Genomic DNA, 14,805 nt, shown 5'->3' on the forward strand with positions numbered 1-14,805 from the left:
TACAGGGGTGAGCAGATCATTAGGTACTTTTTGAGACTAACTGGCAGGAAGGCAAAATGGTCCTGTGGTTATATGGTAACATCTGGTGTGATGGAAGGGACACATTTTAAAGTCAAACGTCTTGGGTGAGAATTTCCGTAGTGGACCGTATTGATGTGCTCTTGAGGAAATTCCTCTATTTTCTCCAGACTCAGTTCTTTCATCTGTGAAGTGGGAACAATATGACTAGCTCACCCACTTACTAAGGGTAACGATGATAAGACATCCAAATGAAGATGAGCTGCAGACTGTAAACATTTCTCTTTGGCCTGGGTGGTGTTGACTTCCGATTGTTGTACTTTTCATTTTTAAAATTTCTGTTTGGTTCGTCTTTGAATCCGTCTGGCCATTTCTATAGTCGTATTTTGTTCTCTGTCTGATAATTTCTGTATTTGAAGCCCTTGGATGATGTCGATTTTTTATCGTTTCCACTGATTCTTGCCTGTAGTGACTTGTTCCCTTGTGCATATGGTTCATCTTTTGTTGAACTTCATGGGAGTCTTGGAGCCTAATTGGGGATGCTTTTCTCCAGATAGGATTTACATTTGCTTCTTCCAAGAGCCAGGGGTACAACCCATCTGGACCATTCCATTTTTTTCTTGGGGTCCTAAGTTTAACTTGTCCAATTTTGGGGGAGTCAGGGACCCAACTTCTCAATGGCCTTTCCCCCCAGGGCAGACTCACATTTTGTCTTTGCTTTTCATTCAACTACCCCAACTGTAATTGCAGCACCCTGTATTTTCCTGGCTTTGCATGTTGAAGATTTTCCTTCTGGAAAGCCCTACAATACATCAAAAACTATGCTTATTGTACCTGATTTAGGTTCTAGTTGTAGGTTGGCATGAGGATCCCTGTGGGTATCTGGTCTTCTGGGAACTCATGGAAATCAGGAGCACACTGGGTGGTACTGGGGATGCAGCAGCTGTGGTCCTGGCAGAAGCTTGGATGTGTGCAGATGAGAGCTCAGCCCCACAGCTGGCTTATAAACTGCATCTTTAAGAAAGACAAGCTTCGTGACAGACACCTGGCTGTTGTGTGAACTTGGGCACACACGCCTCAGTTTCCTCATTTGAAAATTGAGAATAGAGTTTGCTGTTGTATTGTAGATTTGTGGGGGTTTTAAATAAATTTCAAACTCCCCCCCTCACTACTTCCCTCTGAGGTTCTGACAAGGGGACCTCTAGTAGTTAGTTTTATGTGTCAATTTGACTAGGTCATGGTGCCCAGATATTTGATCAAACATTATTCTGGATGTTTTCCTGAGAGTATATTTTGGATGACCTTAATGTGTAAATAGGTAGACTTTGAGTAAATCAGATCACCCTCTATAATGTGAGTGGGCCTTGTCCAACTAGTTGAAAGCCTTAGGAGTTGTACAAGGACTGACCTTCCCCCAAGCACAAAGATATTTCACCAGTGGGGACTGCCGTCTGTCTCAGACTCCAAGTTTCAATTGTGTGAGCCAATTCCTTAAAATAAATCTATTTCTCTTTCTTCCCCCATCTTTCCTCTCCGTACACACACACACACACACACACACACACACCACACACACACATATGTGCACGCACACACACACACCCTATTGGTTTTGTTTTGCTGGAGAACCCTGACCAATACAGGAATTCACTCAATAATCAGCAAGTGGGAAACAACATTAATCATCTTAATGTCATTCCTTCAGGCCAGTGAGCCACCCTCCAATGGCCAACGTCAGGCTTCTGGTAAAAGCTGCATTGGACAATGTGGAATTGCCTGAGAATGAAGTTGGGCCTCATGTTTCCCCATTTTAAATCTAGACTGAGGGACCAGCACACCCAGGGGTGCCTCTAGGTGTGACCATGGAGCAGATCCCAAACGTACTCATCCAAACACCTGGGTGAGACCGGAGGCTTGCTTCTGGAAGTGGTGAGCACTTCCTGTGTGGGCATGAGCAGAGCAGTCCTGCCCATCAGATAGGCACGTGCAGCCCCTGCTGGTGAGGTTAGTCTTGCCTTCCCTGGAGAGGGGAGGCCAGGGCTGTGGGAAGCCCCTGACAGTGTTTCAGTGATCACGTTACCAGTGCCAGAGAGGGGGGAGCCCCTTGTGCACCGACCTCCGTGCCAGATTTCACCAGGCTTTATTTTGCCTTATGTGGAAACATGATGGGGTGGGGCTGGGCAGAGGAGGGTTCTTGCTATGAAAATAAAATATGGTATAATAATGAATGGGGGCATTACCATAGGCACAGCATGTTCATGGAACAGCTCCTATGAAAACTTGATGTGAAAGTTAGCCTTCACGGTGGGTGATGTCCCCTTCCTGCACCATGCGGTCGAGTCCTTTGCTGAACCCATCTGACTTCTGTAGGTATAGAACAGCGTAACCCTCTGGTGCACTTTTTACCCTTATAGTTTGTTCCTGTCTGTGGCCTTGGGGGCCTGCTGGAGGATTAATTAAATCAGTGCTTTCATCCTTCCCTAGCTGGCGAGCTTGGGCAAGCTGACCCCTGCCCCCGCACAAAGGGGTTGTGTGAGGAGTGTGTGACAATGTATGTGTAAGCTTCTGTGTAAAATTTAAAATGTCATTATTTTAAACACATCTTCACCATCGTTTAATATATTCAGATATCACTGTAGGAAAGCCCAGCTCCCAGCACAACTGACACCCCTCCAGGTGTCTCAGTGCAGCAAACTGGAAAGGGACTCTGCACATGTGACATCCTGAGGGGACAGTCCCCTGCAAGGACGCCTGCTACTGACTGTTCATGCGATTTCCCTTGCCAGCCTGGCTGCTGCTCTGGCTTTCCGGAGCCAGAATTCCAGCTGAGTTCTCATAGCAACTTCTCTAAGAGGCAGACCCTGCAGAGATGCCCGGGATGCTCTGCTTCCTGTGGGTGGTAAGAGCCAGGCTGAGCGAGCAACCACCGCCTGGTGCCATCTTGGCCCTGGGTCTCTGTTTGGTATGAATAAAGAGTAAGGGCTGGGATGAGACTAAGAGGTGGTTACACCTCCTCTTCCTGTCCCCTCATGTTGTCATGGGTGTCTGCCCTTCCACCTGATTCTCCAACAGATGGAAGGAACCATCCAATGCTACCCAGGAAGGCTCTGTTGTAAGGCTCAGGTTAGGTGACTGCAGCCAATGATCGACTGGTCTCATTGAGGGAGTTCTCTTCCCTCCACTTCCACTCCACACATGTGGCTAGAGACATTTTCTCCAGGGCGTACTTCATGAGACCTAGCTGCATTCTAGATTTTTCCTTCATTATGTCCTCTTTGTGATCCTTGCTCCAGCCTTACCCTCCTGAGCTAACCATGCCCTGAGCAGAGTCTCTGTCTCTGGATCTCCTGCCTGTGCTGGTTAATTTTATACGAGGCTCAACCTGACTGGGCCACAGGGTGCCCAGTCATTTGGTCAAGCTGTATTCTGAATGAGTTTGTAAGGGTGTTTCTGAATGAGATTAACATTTGGATTGTAGATTGAATAGAGCAGATTGCCCTCCATTGTGTGTGTGTGAGCTCGTGCATGTGGGGGTGGAACATCCAATCCACTGAAGAAGGCCCCATAGAACAACAAAATTAAGAGGGAACTCCTCACCCAGAGAATGGTGAACGCCTGTAATCCCCAAGATTTGGGAGGCTGAAGCAGGAGGATTGCAAGTTTAAGAATAGCCTGGACAACTTAGCAAGACCTATCTCAAATAAAAATTTAAAAGGGCAGGGATGTAGCAAAATGGTAGACCTCCCCCCTCCCCCCACCCCCTGGTTCAATCCTCAGTGCAAAAACAAAAAAAGTCTGCTTGACTGCCTTTGAGCTGGGATGGTTTTTTCCACCTAGGGCTTGAACTGAAACACCACTCAGCTCTTCCTGTGTCTCCAGTCTGACCACCGCAGGTCTTGGAATTTGTCAGCCTCTATAATCCTTAGCCAGATCCTTATAATCTTCCTACGTAAACTTACACACACGTGTGAATGTGCACACACACCTTATTGCTTGGTCTCTGTTAGCCTAGAAAACTCTAATATACTGTCTTTTACCTGGCTGTTGCTACACACTTATTTACCCCTCCTATTGTCCCTTACACAATGTAAAACCCCTTCTCATCCTTCAAGATCTAATTTATTTGACACATCATCCAGAGCTGTCCCTGTAGCCCTCAATCCTCTGTGCTTTCACAGCATGCCATGAAGCTTATGTGGTTAACTCCCTTTGTGTGATAGCATAGGGTCTCCATGGTATCTCTGCCACCTTGCAACCCCCTTGAGGGCAAGGGCCCTCCTCTCCACCTCCCTACTCCTTGGCTTAGAGCAATTTAAGGGATCACAACTTACTTTGAGAATTGCAATGAATTAAGCTGGAAATGAGCCAGTGGGAGACAGTTCCACGGCCCTTCCCAGGAAGATGGGATGTCAAGGTCACTCTGGGGAGATGTTCCAACCATAGGTGACAGCTGTCAGACTCTGACAATACGTAGCACAGGTTTGGGGTTTCACATGCCCACTTAAATTCTCCCTAGCATGTTCTGGAGCAGCAGTATCACAGGACATTAATAAAATCAATTATTGGATAAAAATCACTGGTTTCCAGAGCTTCATCTTGTGCTATTAGCAAGAGAATGCTGTTTCAAAAAGAGATAACAAAGAGGGAGAGAGATCAATTACCGGATAAGATCGCGGGTGCCCAAGATGAACATGCAGACTGGCGTGGCCCCTCTTACCTGCCACAGCTGCCACGTGCTTGCACCACTGTTGACTGAGCCTGTCCTGGGCCTTCCCACTCAGGTTCCCAGGTGCAGGAAGCACACCTGCTCTGTGATGGGGTGCATCTTTCTGCTCCCTTAAGACTCTGGCAGCATGAGACACTTGCATGACGATTTGGGTCAGTGACACATAAATGAGCGGCTCCATCTCAGTGACGATGCCAGCCCCAGGCCACCAGCCCTCCTGTACCAAGTCAGAACCCCATCAATAAGTTCTTCCTAGAGACACAGCATTCATGGTGCAGATGAACCTGAAAGGTCCCAGGTCCTTTTAGATACAGACTGTTCTCCCCAGGGGTAAAAGTAGTAACATCCCTTGGGAAATGGCATCCAAATGTAAGCATCTGTCTTGCCAGCCAGGAAGTCCAGCCCTGCTGGCTGGATAGAGAATCTCTATAGGTCGCAGAGCTGGTGAGTCAGGGGGTGGGAACCAGACATCCTGAACTCTAGTGGGAGGCAGCTTCTTATCTCCGAGGCTGGAGGGGCCCAGGAGGATGTTCTATGTCTTGGATTGCACCATTTTGGTAGTGTGCAACCCCACACAGCCCAGTCACCTACATGGAACCCTATCTTTCCTGCTCAGCCCAGAGGGTTATGGTGAGTATGATGTGAGATCATGAAAACCATCTGACACCTTCTAAAGTGGTGTGCCCACGTCCATATACAGTGAGGGTCATTACTCACTCTACCATTTTGATGCTTCCTAAAAACAGTCACAGATTCTTGGTTTGCCCAAAGAAAGGACCTGTCACGTGATGAGGACACACTGTTATAGGTGGGTCCCCTACTCTCTGTCACCACCTTTCCTGTGGCAGAGGAGGAGAGAATGGTGGTCATTGTGTACCTGCTCTGTGCCAGCCATTGTGCCAGGTGTTCTCAGATTGCCCTGGCGAGATGGCCTCTGGGGTCAGGACGCCAGAATGTCCCAACGCTCCCAATTGTGGGATCTTAGCCAGGCACTTACCTGTCTCAGCAGTCTCCTCTGTATGATGGGAATCTGAGCCATGTCCATCTCAGATGCAGCGAGGATGACATGAGATGAGGTGAGTCAGGGTCCCAGGACAGTGCCTGGTGTGTATCGCTCACTAACTGGTGGCAGCCGTTCTTGTCCTTGCTCTGGATGTTCTTGTTGCTGGTGGGTTTATTAATATTCTGCCTCCGGCCTCACCTTTGAGCCCAGCATTGCTGAAACCACCCTCATCTCCATGGTGGGGTGCTGAGAGATAGACAGGGGGCTCGTGGAGGGCAGGGAGCCATTCTTACAGACTTTCTGTCCTTGTCACACAGCCTTCCGATGCTGACTGGGAAGACCTATGGGAGCAGTTTGATGAGCGGCGGTATCTGAATGCCAAAAAGTGGCGCGTTGGCCAAGATCCCTATAAGCTCCATGCTTTCAACCAGAGGGAGAGCGAGCGGATCTCCAGCAATCGGGCCGTTCCGGACACTCGTCATCTGAGGTGCTTCTCCTTCTCCTAGGCCACTACCCCCACCCCTCCCTGCAGTCAGACCAGATCAGCAACAGGCTTGATTTGGGGGCCCACTGTGTGTACTGCCCAGTGCCACCAGCTGGGGCATTTGCTGCTGGCTGGACACTAAGGGTTCATGATGTCTGTGCAGCTATTGCCGGGAGCCACCCCTAGGCCCCCCACTTTCCACCACGAGGTTGGTGGGGTGTGCCTACCCCTATCCTAGATGACATTTGTCATGAACTCAAGGAACACTATAAGTGCTTGACTGTATATTTTTCCCTGAAAGATTCCCAGGGCCTGGCCTGCCTTTCAGAGTGGGGGACAGCAGGATGGACATACCCCATGGAAGTCAGGCTGGAGTCTCTCCTGTCACTGGGGGAGACCCTTCCTGAGATAGCTCTTGCACATTTGCCATGTGATCAGAGAAGCTAAGGGGCATCTCCACATGCCATTGGTTCTGTCCTCAGCAGAGGGGCCCATTCACCCAGCTTCCCTCTTGCCACCTCTTGATCGGGCCACCCCTTCATCAGGTGACAGTGATCAGGTGTGGCACTATGCAGAAAGCTTTGTTTCTCAACAAAAAGAGACTTTGTAGAGATGCTTGATCTCAGGAATGACCATTCCTGGTGTCATGGCATCCCTTCTGCTTCCTGAGGAGGCCTGAGCAAGCAAGCCAGGCCTAACTCCAGTCCTCCCTTCCGGGCTTCCTGGCCTCTGCCCTGGGAGTCCAGAGGTGCCATAGACCTGTGTGGACATATTTCCTCTCTGTTGCAAGTCACAGACTTCGTTCCAAACAGCAAGCTGCCCTCTGGGGATGGAGTTTAAGGCAGTGTTGACCAAGAGGCAGTAGTACTGGCATTGGATTCTTAGCTTCCTATATTTGTTTGGGTCTTTGGGTACCTACATATATAAAATTGGGATGTATGCACAGGGAAGAAAGAATTTCCATGACGTATGAAGCTAGTTACTTTGGTTGTTCGTAAATTGACACTGGGTAAAGGCTTGTGGACTCAGTTTCCTTGATGAGTTTGCACAACTCAGAAACCTTATCTCACATGGCATGTATTCATGGAGCCATGGGGCCAGTTCTTGGTAATCACCACCATTCCCAGAAGGAGCCAAAACTTGATTTCCCTGTGAATGTAGCAAGGGAGATGAACTCAATATTCTGGCTTCTTCTAACCCAGACAGTTTGCAAATTTAACTCTCCCCTCAAGGTACTATGAAACCTTCCTTAGGAGCAGCGCATGGCATCCCCTATAGCAGAATTCCCATGACGTGGGCCATACTGCTTCCATTCTGTGGGCCTGATATCAATTTAAAGTCGGAGCCCTAATTCCTCAGAACTTATCTTGCTTCTTGGCATTTTTGAGAATTTTATTTAAATATCAAGTTATTGTATTTCCCTGAGCAAAAATTACGTAGACGAGGCCAAGGAAGAGGGAGGACGCAGGAGGCTGAGAAGCCCCCTGGGTGTCATGCAAGTAGTTTGTCCCTTGTCCTAAATCCAGATACAGAGGCCCTCAGAGGGACAAAAGGAGGCCTCCTAGCCAGGAAAGCTGCTGATGCATCAGGACAAGAGCCCTTCAAGAGACACCTGAGATTGGTCCCACCTGCAGAAAGTAGGCTCCATGAATTCACCATGCAGGCAGCACCTGGGGACACTCAGAGCGGGACTGATTTCCACACTGTCACTCATCTCTGATCTGAGAGTGAGAAAAGGGCATTTTTGCAAGGGCTGGAGTATGCTGTGGTAGGTGATAAAGAATTGAGCCTGTTCCCAGAAGTCCAGCTCACCAGCCTTGCTCTGGGCTCTGCACCTCACCCAGGGACACTCCATCTGTTAAGGAGCTGTGTTCTGGAAATACTGCGAAGAGGGAAGAGAGGATTTGGACAGAATTTAGGCACCCTTTGGGAAGACAGAAAAGGAACATGTATCAGCCATATGTCTGCCTCAGGGCAACAACCTTGCCCTGCAGGAGCCAGGATTGTTACTTGAGAATTTGGGGTTTATAGAACTTACTCTGAGTATGCAGGAAGAAGAAGGGACAGGGGTTGAGATTCAGGGAAGTGCCTAGGACCAGCAGCTAACTTGGGGGTACCAAATACTAACTTAGCGCCAGGATAGAACTGGAGAGGCATCAATGAGATCGGCTCTCCTGGGGTCCGGTTTAGTAGAGTGCACCCCCTACTGGTGTCACCCGTAGTGATGAGAATTTCAGAGGCTGCCAGCAAAGCCTTTCTTCCCTCAGATGGGCCCTAGCTAGAGGACCTTTCTCTTCCCGCCCTTGCTACTCAGGGACACTAGCTGAGGTTGGAGTCCCTAATCCCTCCCTGATTCCAGCCTCCCTTTTGTACCCTGACTTCTTCCTGAGGCAGCACCTGAGGTTTTCCTGCCTGGGCTAATGGAGCCCTGGGGCTCATATTTGGACCCTGCCATGGCTCTGACCAGCCGTGTTTCCTGGGGACCAACAGCCTGCAGATCAGGGATTCTCAATAGCAGCACTACTAACATTTTGGCTTAGATAGTACTTTGTTGTGCATGTGTCCTGTGCATTGTAGGATTTGGGCAAAATCTCTGGTCTCTACTTCCTAGCATACCCTCTCCCAAGTTGTGACAATCAGAAACACGTTCAGACATTGCCATGTGTCCCCTGGGGGACAAAACTGCAGTAAAGATAACTACTGTAAATCTGACTCTACTTTTCACCTTGATTCTCCAAAACCAAACATAAATATGTATTACCAACCCCATCACCAGCAAGATAATGGGGCAAACCTTCTCAAAGCAGAATTTACTCAGAGATTCAGGACAGGGACTCCAGGCTCAGACTGTCCTGTTTCAAGTCCAAGCTGAACGAACTTAAAGAAGTTGTCTAACATCTCTGTACCTCAATTTCCTCTTTTGACAAACAAAGATAAAATTAACAATGATGATCCTGCCTAATTTGGATTTTGTAAGGATCAAATAAAAAATATGTGGTAAAGACTAGCCTATTCCAAAGTAAATAATTCAGAAAATTTCAGCATGCTGCAACCAGACCCCAAATTAAAGAAGCGCCAATATCCCAAGAACCAGGAAGAGGCATTATTAATAAGATCATTGAGTCGTTATGCATGGCAGTGGGAGCAGGGAGAACAGATGTGGGCTTCAAGGTCAGGCTCAATGCCAGAGAAATGGGAGCGAGTGGAATCAAACCCCTGCAGTGTAGAGTGTTGTTCACAAGCATTGGCCTCAGCAGTTCTCAGTCCAGGCTCCTTACAAGAGGCACTTGGGGAGCCTTTTTAAAGTGCTGATACCCAGACTCCAATCAGCTGAAGTATGTCCTTTCTAAGCTCCACAAGTGACTCTAACGAGTTTCGAGGTTGAGGACCACTGCTCTAGGTAAGTGCTTCTCAAACTTAAATAGGCAAACAAACAGATCCTCTGCAGATCTTGTTTCAGTCTGATTCAGGAGCTCTGGGTTGGGACTCTAGATTCTGCATTTATAAAAAGCTCCCCGTGATACCAAGCCACAGGTGTGTGGATCAGACTCTGAATGGTGAGGGCTTAGAACAATGGTTCTCAAAGTTGCAGAACAGCAGCATAGGTGTGGCATGGGAGCTTATTAGAATGCACATTCTTAGGTTTCACCCGGAATTCTCTGTGGATGCATCTCAGCAATCTGATTATTAGCAAGCACTACCAGTGAGCTGATTCTGAGGCTCCCTCATTAGAAACCACAGAGCATGGGCTTACCTTTGTGGCTTGCTTTTGTGGCCCACATGAAGTCCATGGGTGGAATGGTTCAGCTGAAAGGCCCAGGGTTTGAGTAGAGAGTAGAGCCCCTGATTAAGGCCACCGACCTGCCATGTGCTGCAGGTCTCTCCCTCTGTCCAGGTGATGTGGCTTCAGTCTCTCCCCTGTGGAGACTTTGACCTCTTGGGCTCCTTCTTGTTCCTCCCTCTTCTCCCATATTCTTCAGACACAGGATCCATGTCCTGCCATTCTCCTGGCATTTGGTATCACCTCTACCAAGAACCTGCTAAAGCAGGGCCACCCCTGAGCCCAGGTCCATAGGCCCACACTTGGCTTCTGGCTTCTTCATGGGACTCAATCCCATTGATGCAGGCTTTGCTCACCCCGGGGCCATTTTGTGTTCCCATCATGCCTTGCAGCTAAAGTCCTCCTGAGTATGATACCCACCAGTCACCAGCTGCCCTCTAGGGTAACATGCTGAGCATCCACCACAGTGCCTGTCATGGGATAGGAATTAATTATTTTTTGAACAAATGGAAGAGTAAGATTGGAAAGATCATCGGCCACTCTCTGCCACCTGCCTTACACGTAGAGAGGAGAAGAGGGGCTCAAAGAAGCTCTCATCTCATTATCCTTTGACCCTCAGGGGCCTCATAAGAGGAATCAAGTGAGCAGACACAGAGCTAAAGGAAAAAGGCTTTTTCCCTTAAAGAGTTCTCATTACTGAAAGGAGAAGAGTGAAGGAACAGCATGTGGGAGGGGTCCGAGCTTATTAAATTTGCTTCCAATTTTCTTACCACAGTAATTGGATTCTGATTTATAGGAAGCGTTTGGACAGTGCCTGAAACAGAGAACTATTAGCCGAGCATTAGAGCAGGCGCTGCCAAGAGGGCGGGTGTGGGGCGAATTGCTTAGGAATCTGCAGGTGCCATGTGACGGGGAGGGGAGGAAGGCTGTGGAAGTTTTCACCCGACAGGCCTCTGTGCTGATCGAATCGCCAAATGTATTGGCGCTGTCCTGGCATCCGGTGGCAGGAGAAGCCCAGGGGCTTCATTCTGTGCATGCGATATAACAGTTACCATTTCCCCTGTTTCTGTCGTGCGTCTGCGGCAGGCAGTCTGCTTTATCCAGAGTGTGGGAGGCCTGAGGCGAGGAACGCAAGATCACACTGGGGCAGGCTTGGACTCCCCCTTCTCAAGGTGTCCAGGGCCCAGAGGATGGGTCGTGGGTGATGTGACATCCAGTATGGTTACAAAGCAAATTTCTACAGCCTCAAATGGAAGCTGGTCCCCTCCTCATTCACACCGCTGAGCTAACACCCTTCCCACGCCCCCAGCCTACTCCTTACATCCGTTTTCCAAGATTCTCACAATCCCAAGGCTGGAACTGGCTTCTACTTTTTTTGTTGTTGTTGTTCTGGAGATTGAACCCAGGATGCTTGACCATTGAGCCACATCCCCAGTCCCCCCTCCCACCCCCCTTTTAAGATTTTATTTAGAGACAGGGTTGCTGAGGCTGGCTATGAACTCGTGGTCCTCCTGCCTCAGCCTCCCCAGCCACTGGAACCAGGCCCTTCGACATGCATGTCCTGGCTTGGTCTCATTCCCAGCACAGGCTGGGTGAGAGGAGTGGCGATGAGGGAACCCGAGTGGCCTTTAGAACGTCCCAGCTCCTCTCATCTGTAAAGTGGGCTATTGGTCCAGATAACCTCAAAGATTTATCATTCTGTGAGTTACCACACAGATGTGGATTGATGTGTCCCTCTGTGGTTGGTCTTCTCAGTGCAGATATGTACATATGTGTCCCCCATTCTGGTCCCACCTCCACTGAACAGATGGGGCACCCTGATTTCAACTCCCCACTCCCCTATACCAATGATCAGTTTCCACATCACTGCCCTGGTCCTGTGGAGTCACAAGGATGAATACAATGCACCTACATATGTCATATGGGGGGTGGTTCGTAGTAGGTGCCATGCAGAACGGTGTCAGCATCAAGATGGTGTCAGCGTCAAGGTGAGCAACTTCTAGCTGGGGCGAGGTCCCCAGAGGGAGCTTGCGGTTTATAAAGCAGTGACTGCTCTGACATATAGTCCTCCTTTCCAAGTCCTCCCGCCCCGACCCCATCACCAAGTACTGGTGACAACAGTTGGGTTTGCCATCATCCCAGTAGCACATAAAATATCTGGCAAACAAGAAGCCATCAGATGGAGACTCAAGCAGGGGGAAATATTTCGATCAAGCCAATGTATATTTTTGCTGTTGCCTAGCAATGACTATTATGGGGTTGCTTGGATGGCAGGGGAGCAGGTGACAGGGTGGACATGGCCTTTGAGCCGTGGTCTGCACCGAGGAAGAGCTGGGGAAGCTTCATTAGGTCACCTCCCCGGCCTGGCTGGGTCTGCCTGCTCCCTTGGGCACCTTCCCCCTGCGTCCGTCCAGTGTGGTGCTAAATGATTCGAACAGTGGGGCGCCCATTGCCTGCCTGGAGGGAAAATTCCATACTTGGATACATCTCACCAGAAAGACATTTTTCCTTTGCTCCTTTTCATCCTGGGAAATGAAGGGGCTGTGGCCGGGGCTCCCAACGCACTTCTCCCTCCCTGTATTTACTCGGTTGGAATGACTGCCAAAGATCATCATCATTTCTCTCCTTGTGCTCGTCACTTAGCAGTAATAGGATAAAAATCTTTACGGCTGGAACAGCTGAGCGTAAAAAATGCTCATATTCCCTGAGAGTCAAGGCTATTCCACTAGCTCAGCACAGCGTAGTGATTCCGCATCAAGGCCGAGGGGAGGGAAGGGGAAACCCATCACAGACACTTTTGCAAACAAGTTATCCCCATCTGCTACTTTCTGGTCCCTCCAGTGTGCCATTTTTCAATGCAGGATGTAAACCCATTGAAAGTGGCTCTGAGTGTGCTTCATTGAGGAGCATCGCAGAGTTCAGGTTGCCCTCGGGGAAGATGGGAACAACAGGAAGAGATTCAAAACATCCTGGAAGTGACTTTGCAGTAGCCCCAGTCAGGGGACCTTGGCAGCTGTTTGCACTTCCCCCTATAGGACTTCTGGATCATTCTCTGCAGGTGAGATAGAAAGACCTGCCTTGGGCTGCGATGGAAGGTGCCTCTGGGTCAGGGTTCCTCTCCATTCCTGGTGGCCTGATTCCTTGAACACTGAGCCTGCTGGTCTCTTCTGCATTTGCCTGCTCTGAGTTTCAGGGAGATTTCTCAAGGGGCAATCCCTCAGCCTTCAACCCCTCAGCCTTTCCCACCTGCGGAGGAGAATTCATCTGGACACACTGCCTTAGCCAATTTGTTTTCTTGCACTTTGTTTTCTATGAGATTCCGCCAACTTTGGCCTTGTGTATCTCATTTATTTATTTGTCTGCTTATTCATTCATTCAGTGAACACATTTACTGGGCATTTGCCACACTCCAAGGTCTATATTGGCAATGGGCCCCCACCCCCTAGGAGCCTGTTGGTCTAATAGGAGAAATCCACATGGGACAGATTCCTGATGCTCAAATGTGGATTGCATCAAGTCCCTACCCCCTTGACTCTGGTATTGATGCACTGACTTCTTGCTCACAGTGACCAGACACCCATCCCCCATCCTGGCCCAGGTTGTGGTGTGGCTGTTTCTATCTTGGTTGTGGAGCCAAGTGCAGGAGCTGGAAGCTTTCCTGAGAAGACAACAGCATGGCATAGGCTGGCCTGTGCAGGAGAAGGATTTACATGTGGACAGGAAGCTGAGGCCTTTTGAAGGAGATGGCATTTGGGCTGAAATTAGGACAGACATGTAGAGTTTAGGATTTTACCAGGTGGTAGGCATTCCATGTGGGGAGAAGGACATAAGAAAATGTCAGGAAGTGGTAGAACCACAGTGAATTTTAGGAACTGGCCGAATTTACCTGGGCGTATGGGGTGAGGGAGGGGAGGAGTGGGAAAGAACATTCTAGAAGGGAAACTCCGGGACATGTTTGGCTAAGTCTTGACTTCAGGATGAGGGGCTTAGATGAACTCAGTAAAGGTTGCGATACCCTGGCTTTCATGCTGCCATTGCCTCATTGCCATAGCAACATGGGAGATGCCCTGAGCAGCAGCTCCCCGTCCAGCATCACCTATGGGGTCTACTTACAGGGGAGAGGAGACCGACATGGGACCGAACAAAATAAGGCCAGGCAGCAGTGGTACTCCCTCCCCCAAAGGGCAAGCTTGGACTGACTGGGGGTCGACCCCAGGGGTAGAGTAGGCCGTGGAGACCCCAGCCTCCACAGTGAGACTCTAGCTCTTACACTGAAGAGTTTGTTCCCAGTAGGGTGGGAGAGGTGAGAAGCAAGAACTGTGCTGGAGAAGAAGGAGCTGTCAGGGAGTGGGAAAAGGGGTGTGTCCTTCCCTCCTGAGCCAGCTACTGGGTTTGGGGACTAAGCAGGAGGGTAGGCTGCAGAAACCTGGGCATGACAGCAAGACTAGAGATGAACCACTCACCTCGGTGGGAAGACTCGGGTTCAGGGAGGTTAGGGGTTTGTCCAAGTTCACAGCTAATCAATGCTTCGCTGAAACCCAAATTCAAGTTCAGATTCTAAGCCCATATATTTTTTTTTCCCTTCTATCACAAATATAAAACCACCTTGATGCCCAGGTTCCCTGAGATAGAGAGAGGGAGGAAGTGTGTGTTTGACTTATACTTTGGAAGCAAGGAAAATAAATGATACACGAGGATCCTGGGTTTCCCAGTTTTGATAGTTTGATAATTAATGACATTTTAGTTTTCTCTAAAAGAGCCCAAGAATGGCATTTTAGTCATCTAATGGAATA

General features: G+C 49.2%; 1 protein-coding gene across 2 annotated transcripts in view; it reads left to right on the forward strand.

Annotated features, from left to right (window-relative positions):
* Galnt14 (polypeptide N-acetylgalactosaminyltransferase 14) overlaps positions 1-14,805 on the forward strand; it is a 202,449-nt gene that overhangs the window by 119,446 nt on the left and 68,198 nt on the right. For both annotated transcript variants that reach the window (XM_015479484.2, XM_048804587.1), the window contains exon 2: positions 6,065-6,234. In XM_015479484.2, the coding sequence (XP_015334970.1) occupies positions 6,065-6,234 (170 nt within the window). The remainder of the gene's footprint in view (positions 1-6,064; positions 6,235-14,805) is intronic.

This window comes from Marmota marmota, unplaced genomic scaffold (assembly GCF_001458135.2).
Source record: "Marmota marmota marmota unplaced genomic scaffold, marMar, whole genome shotgun sequence".
In the NCBI taxonomy this organism is placed as follows: domain Eukaryota; kingdom Metazoa; phylum Chordata; class Mammalia; order Rodentia; family Sciuridae; genus Marmota; species Marmota marmota.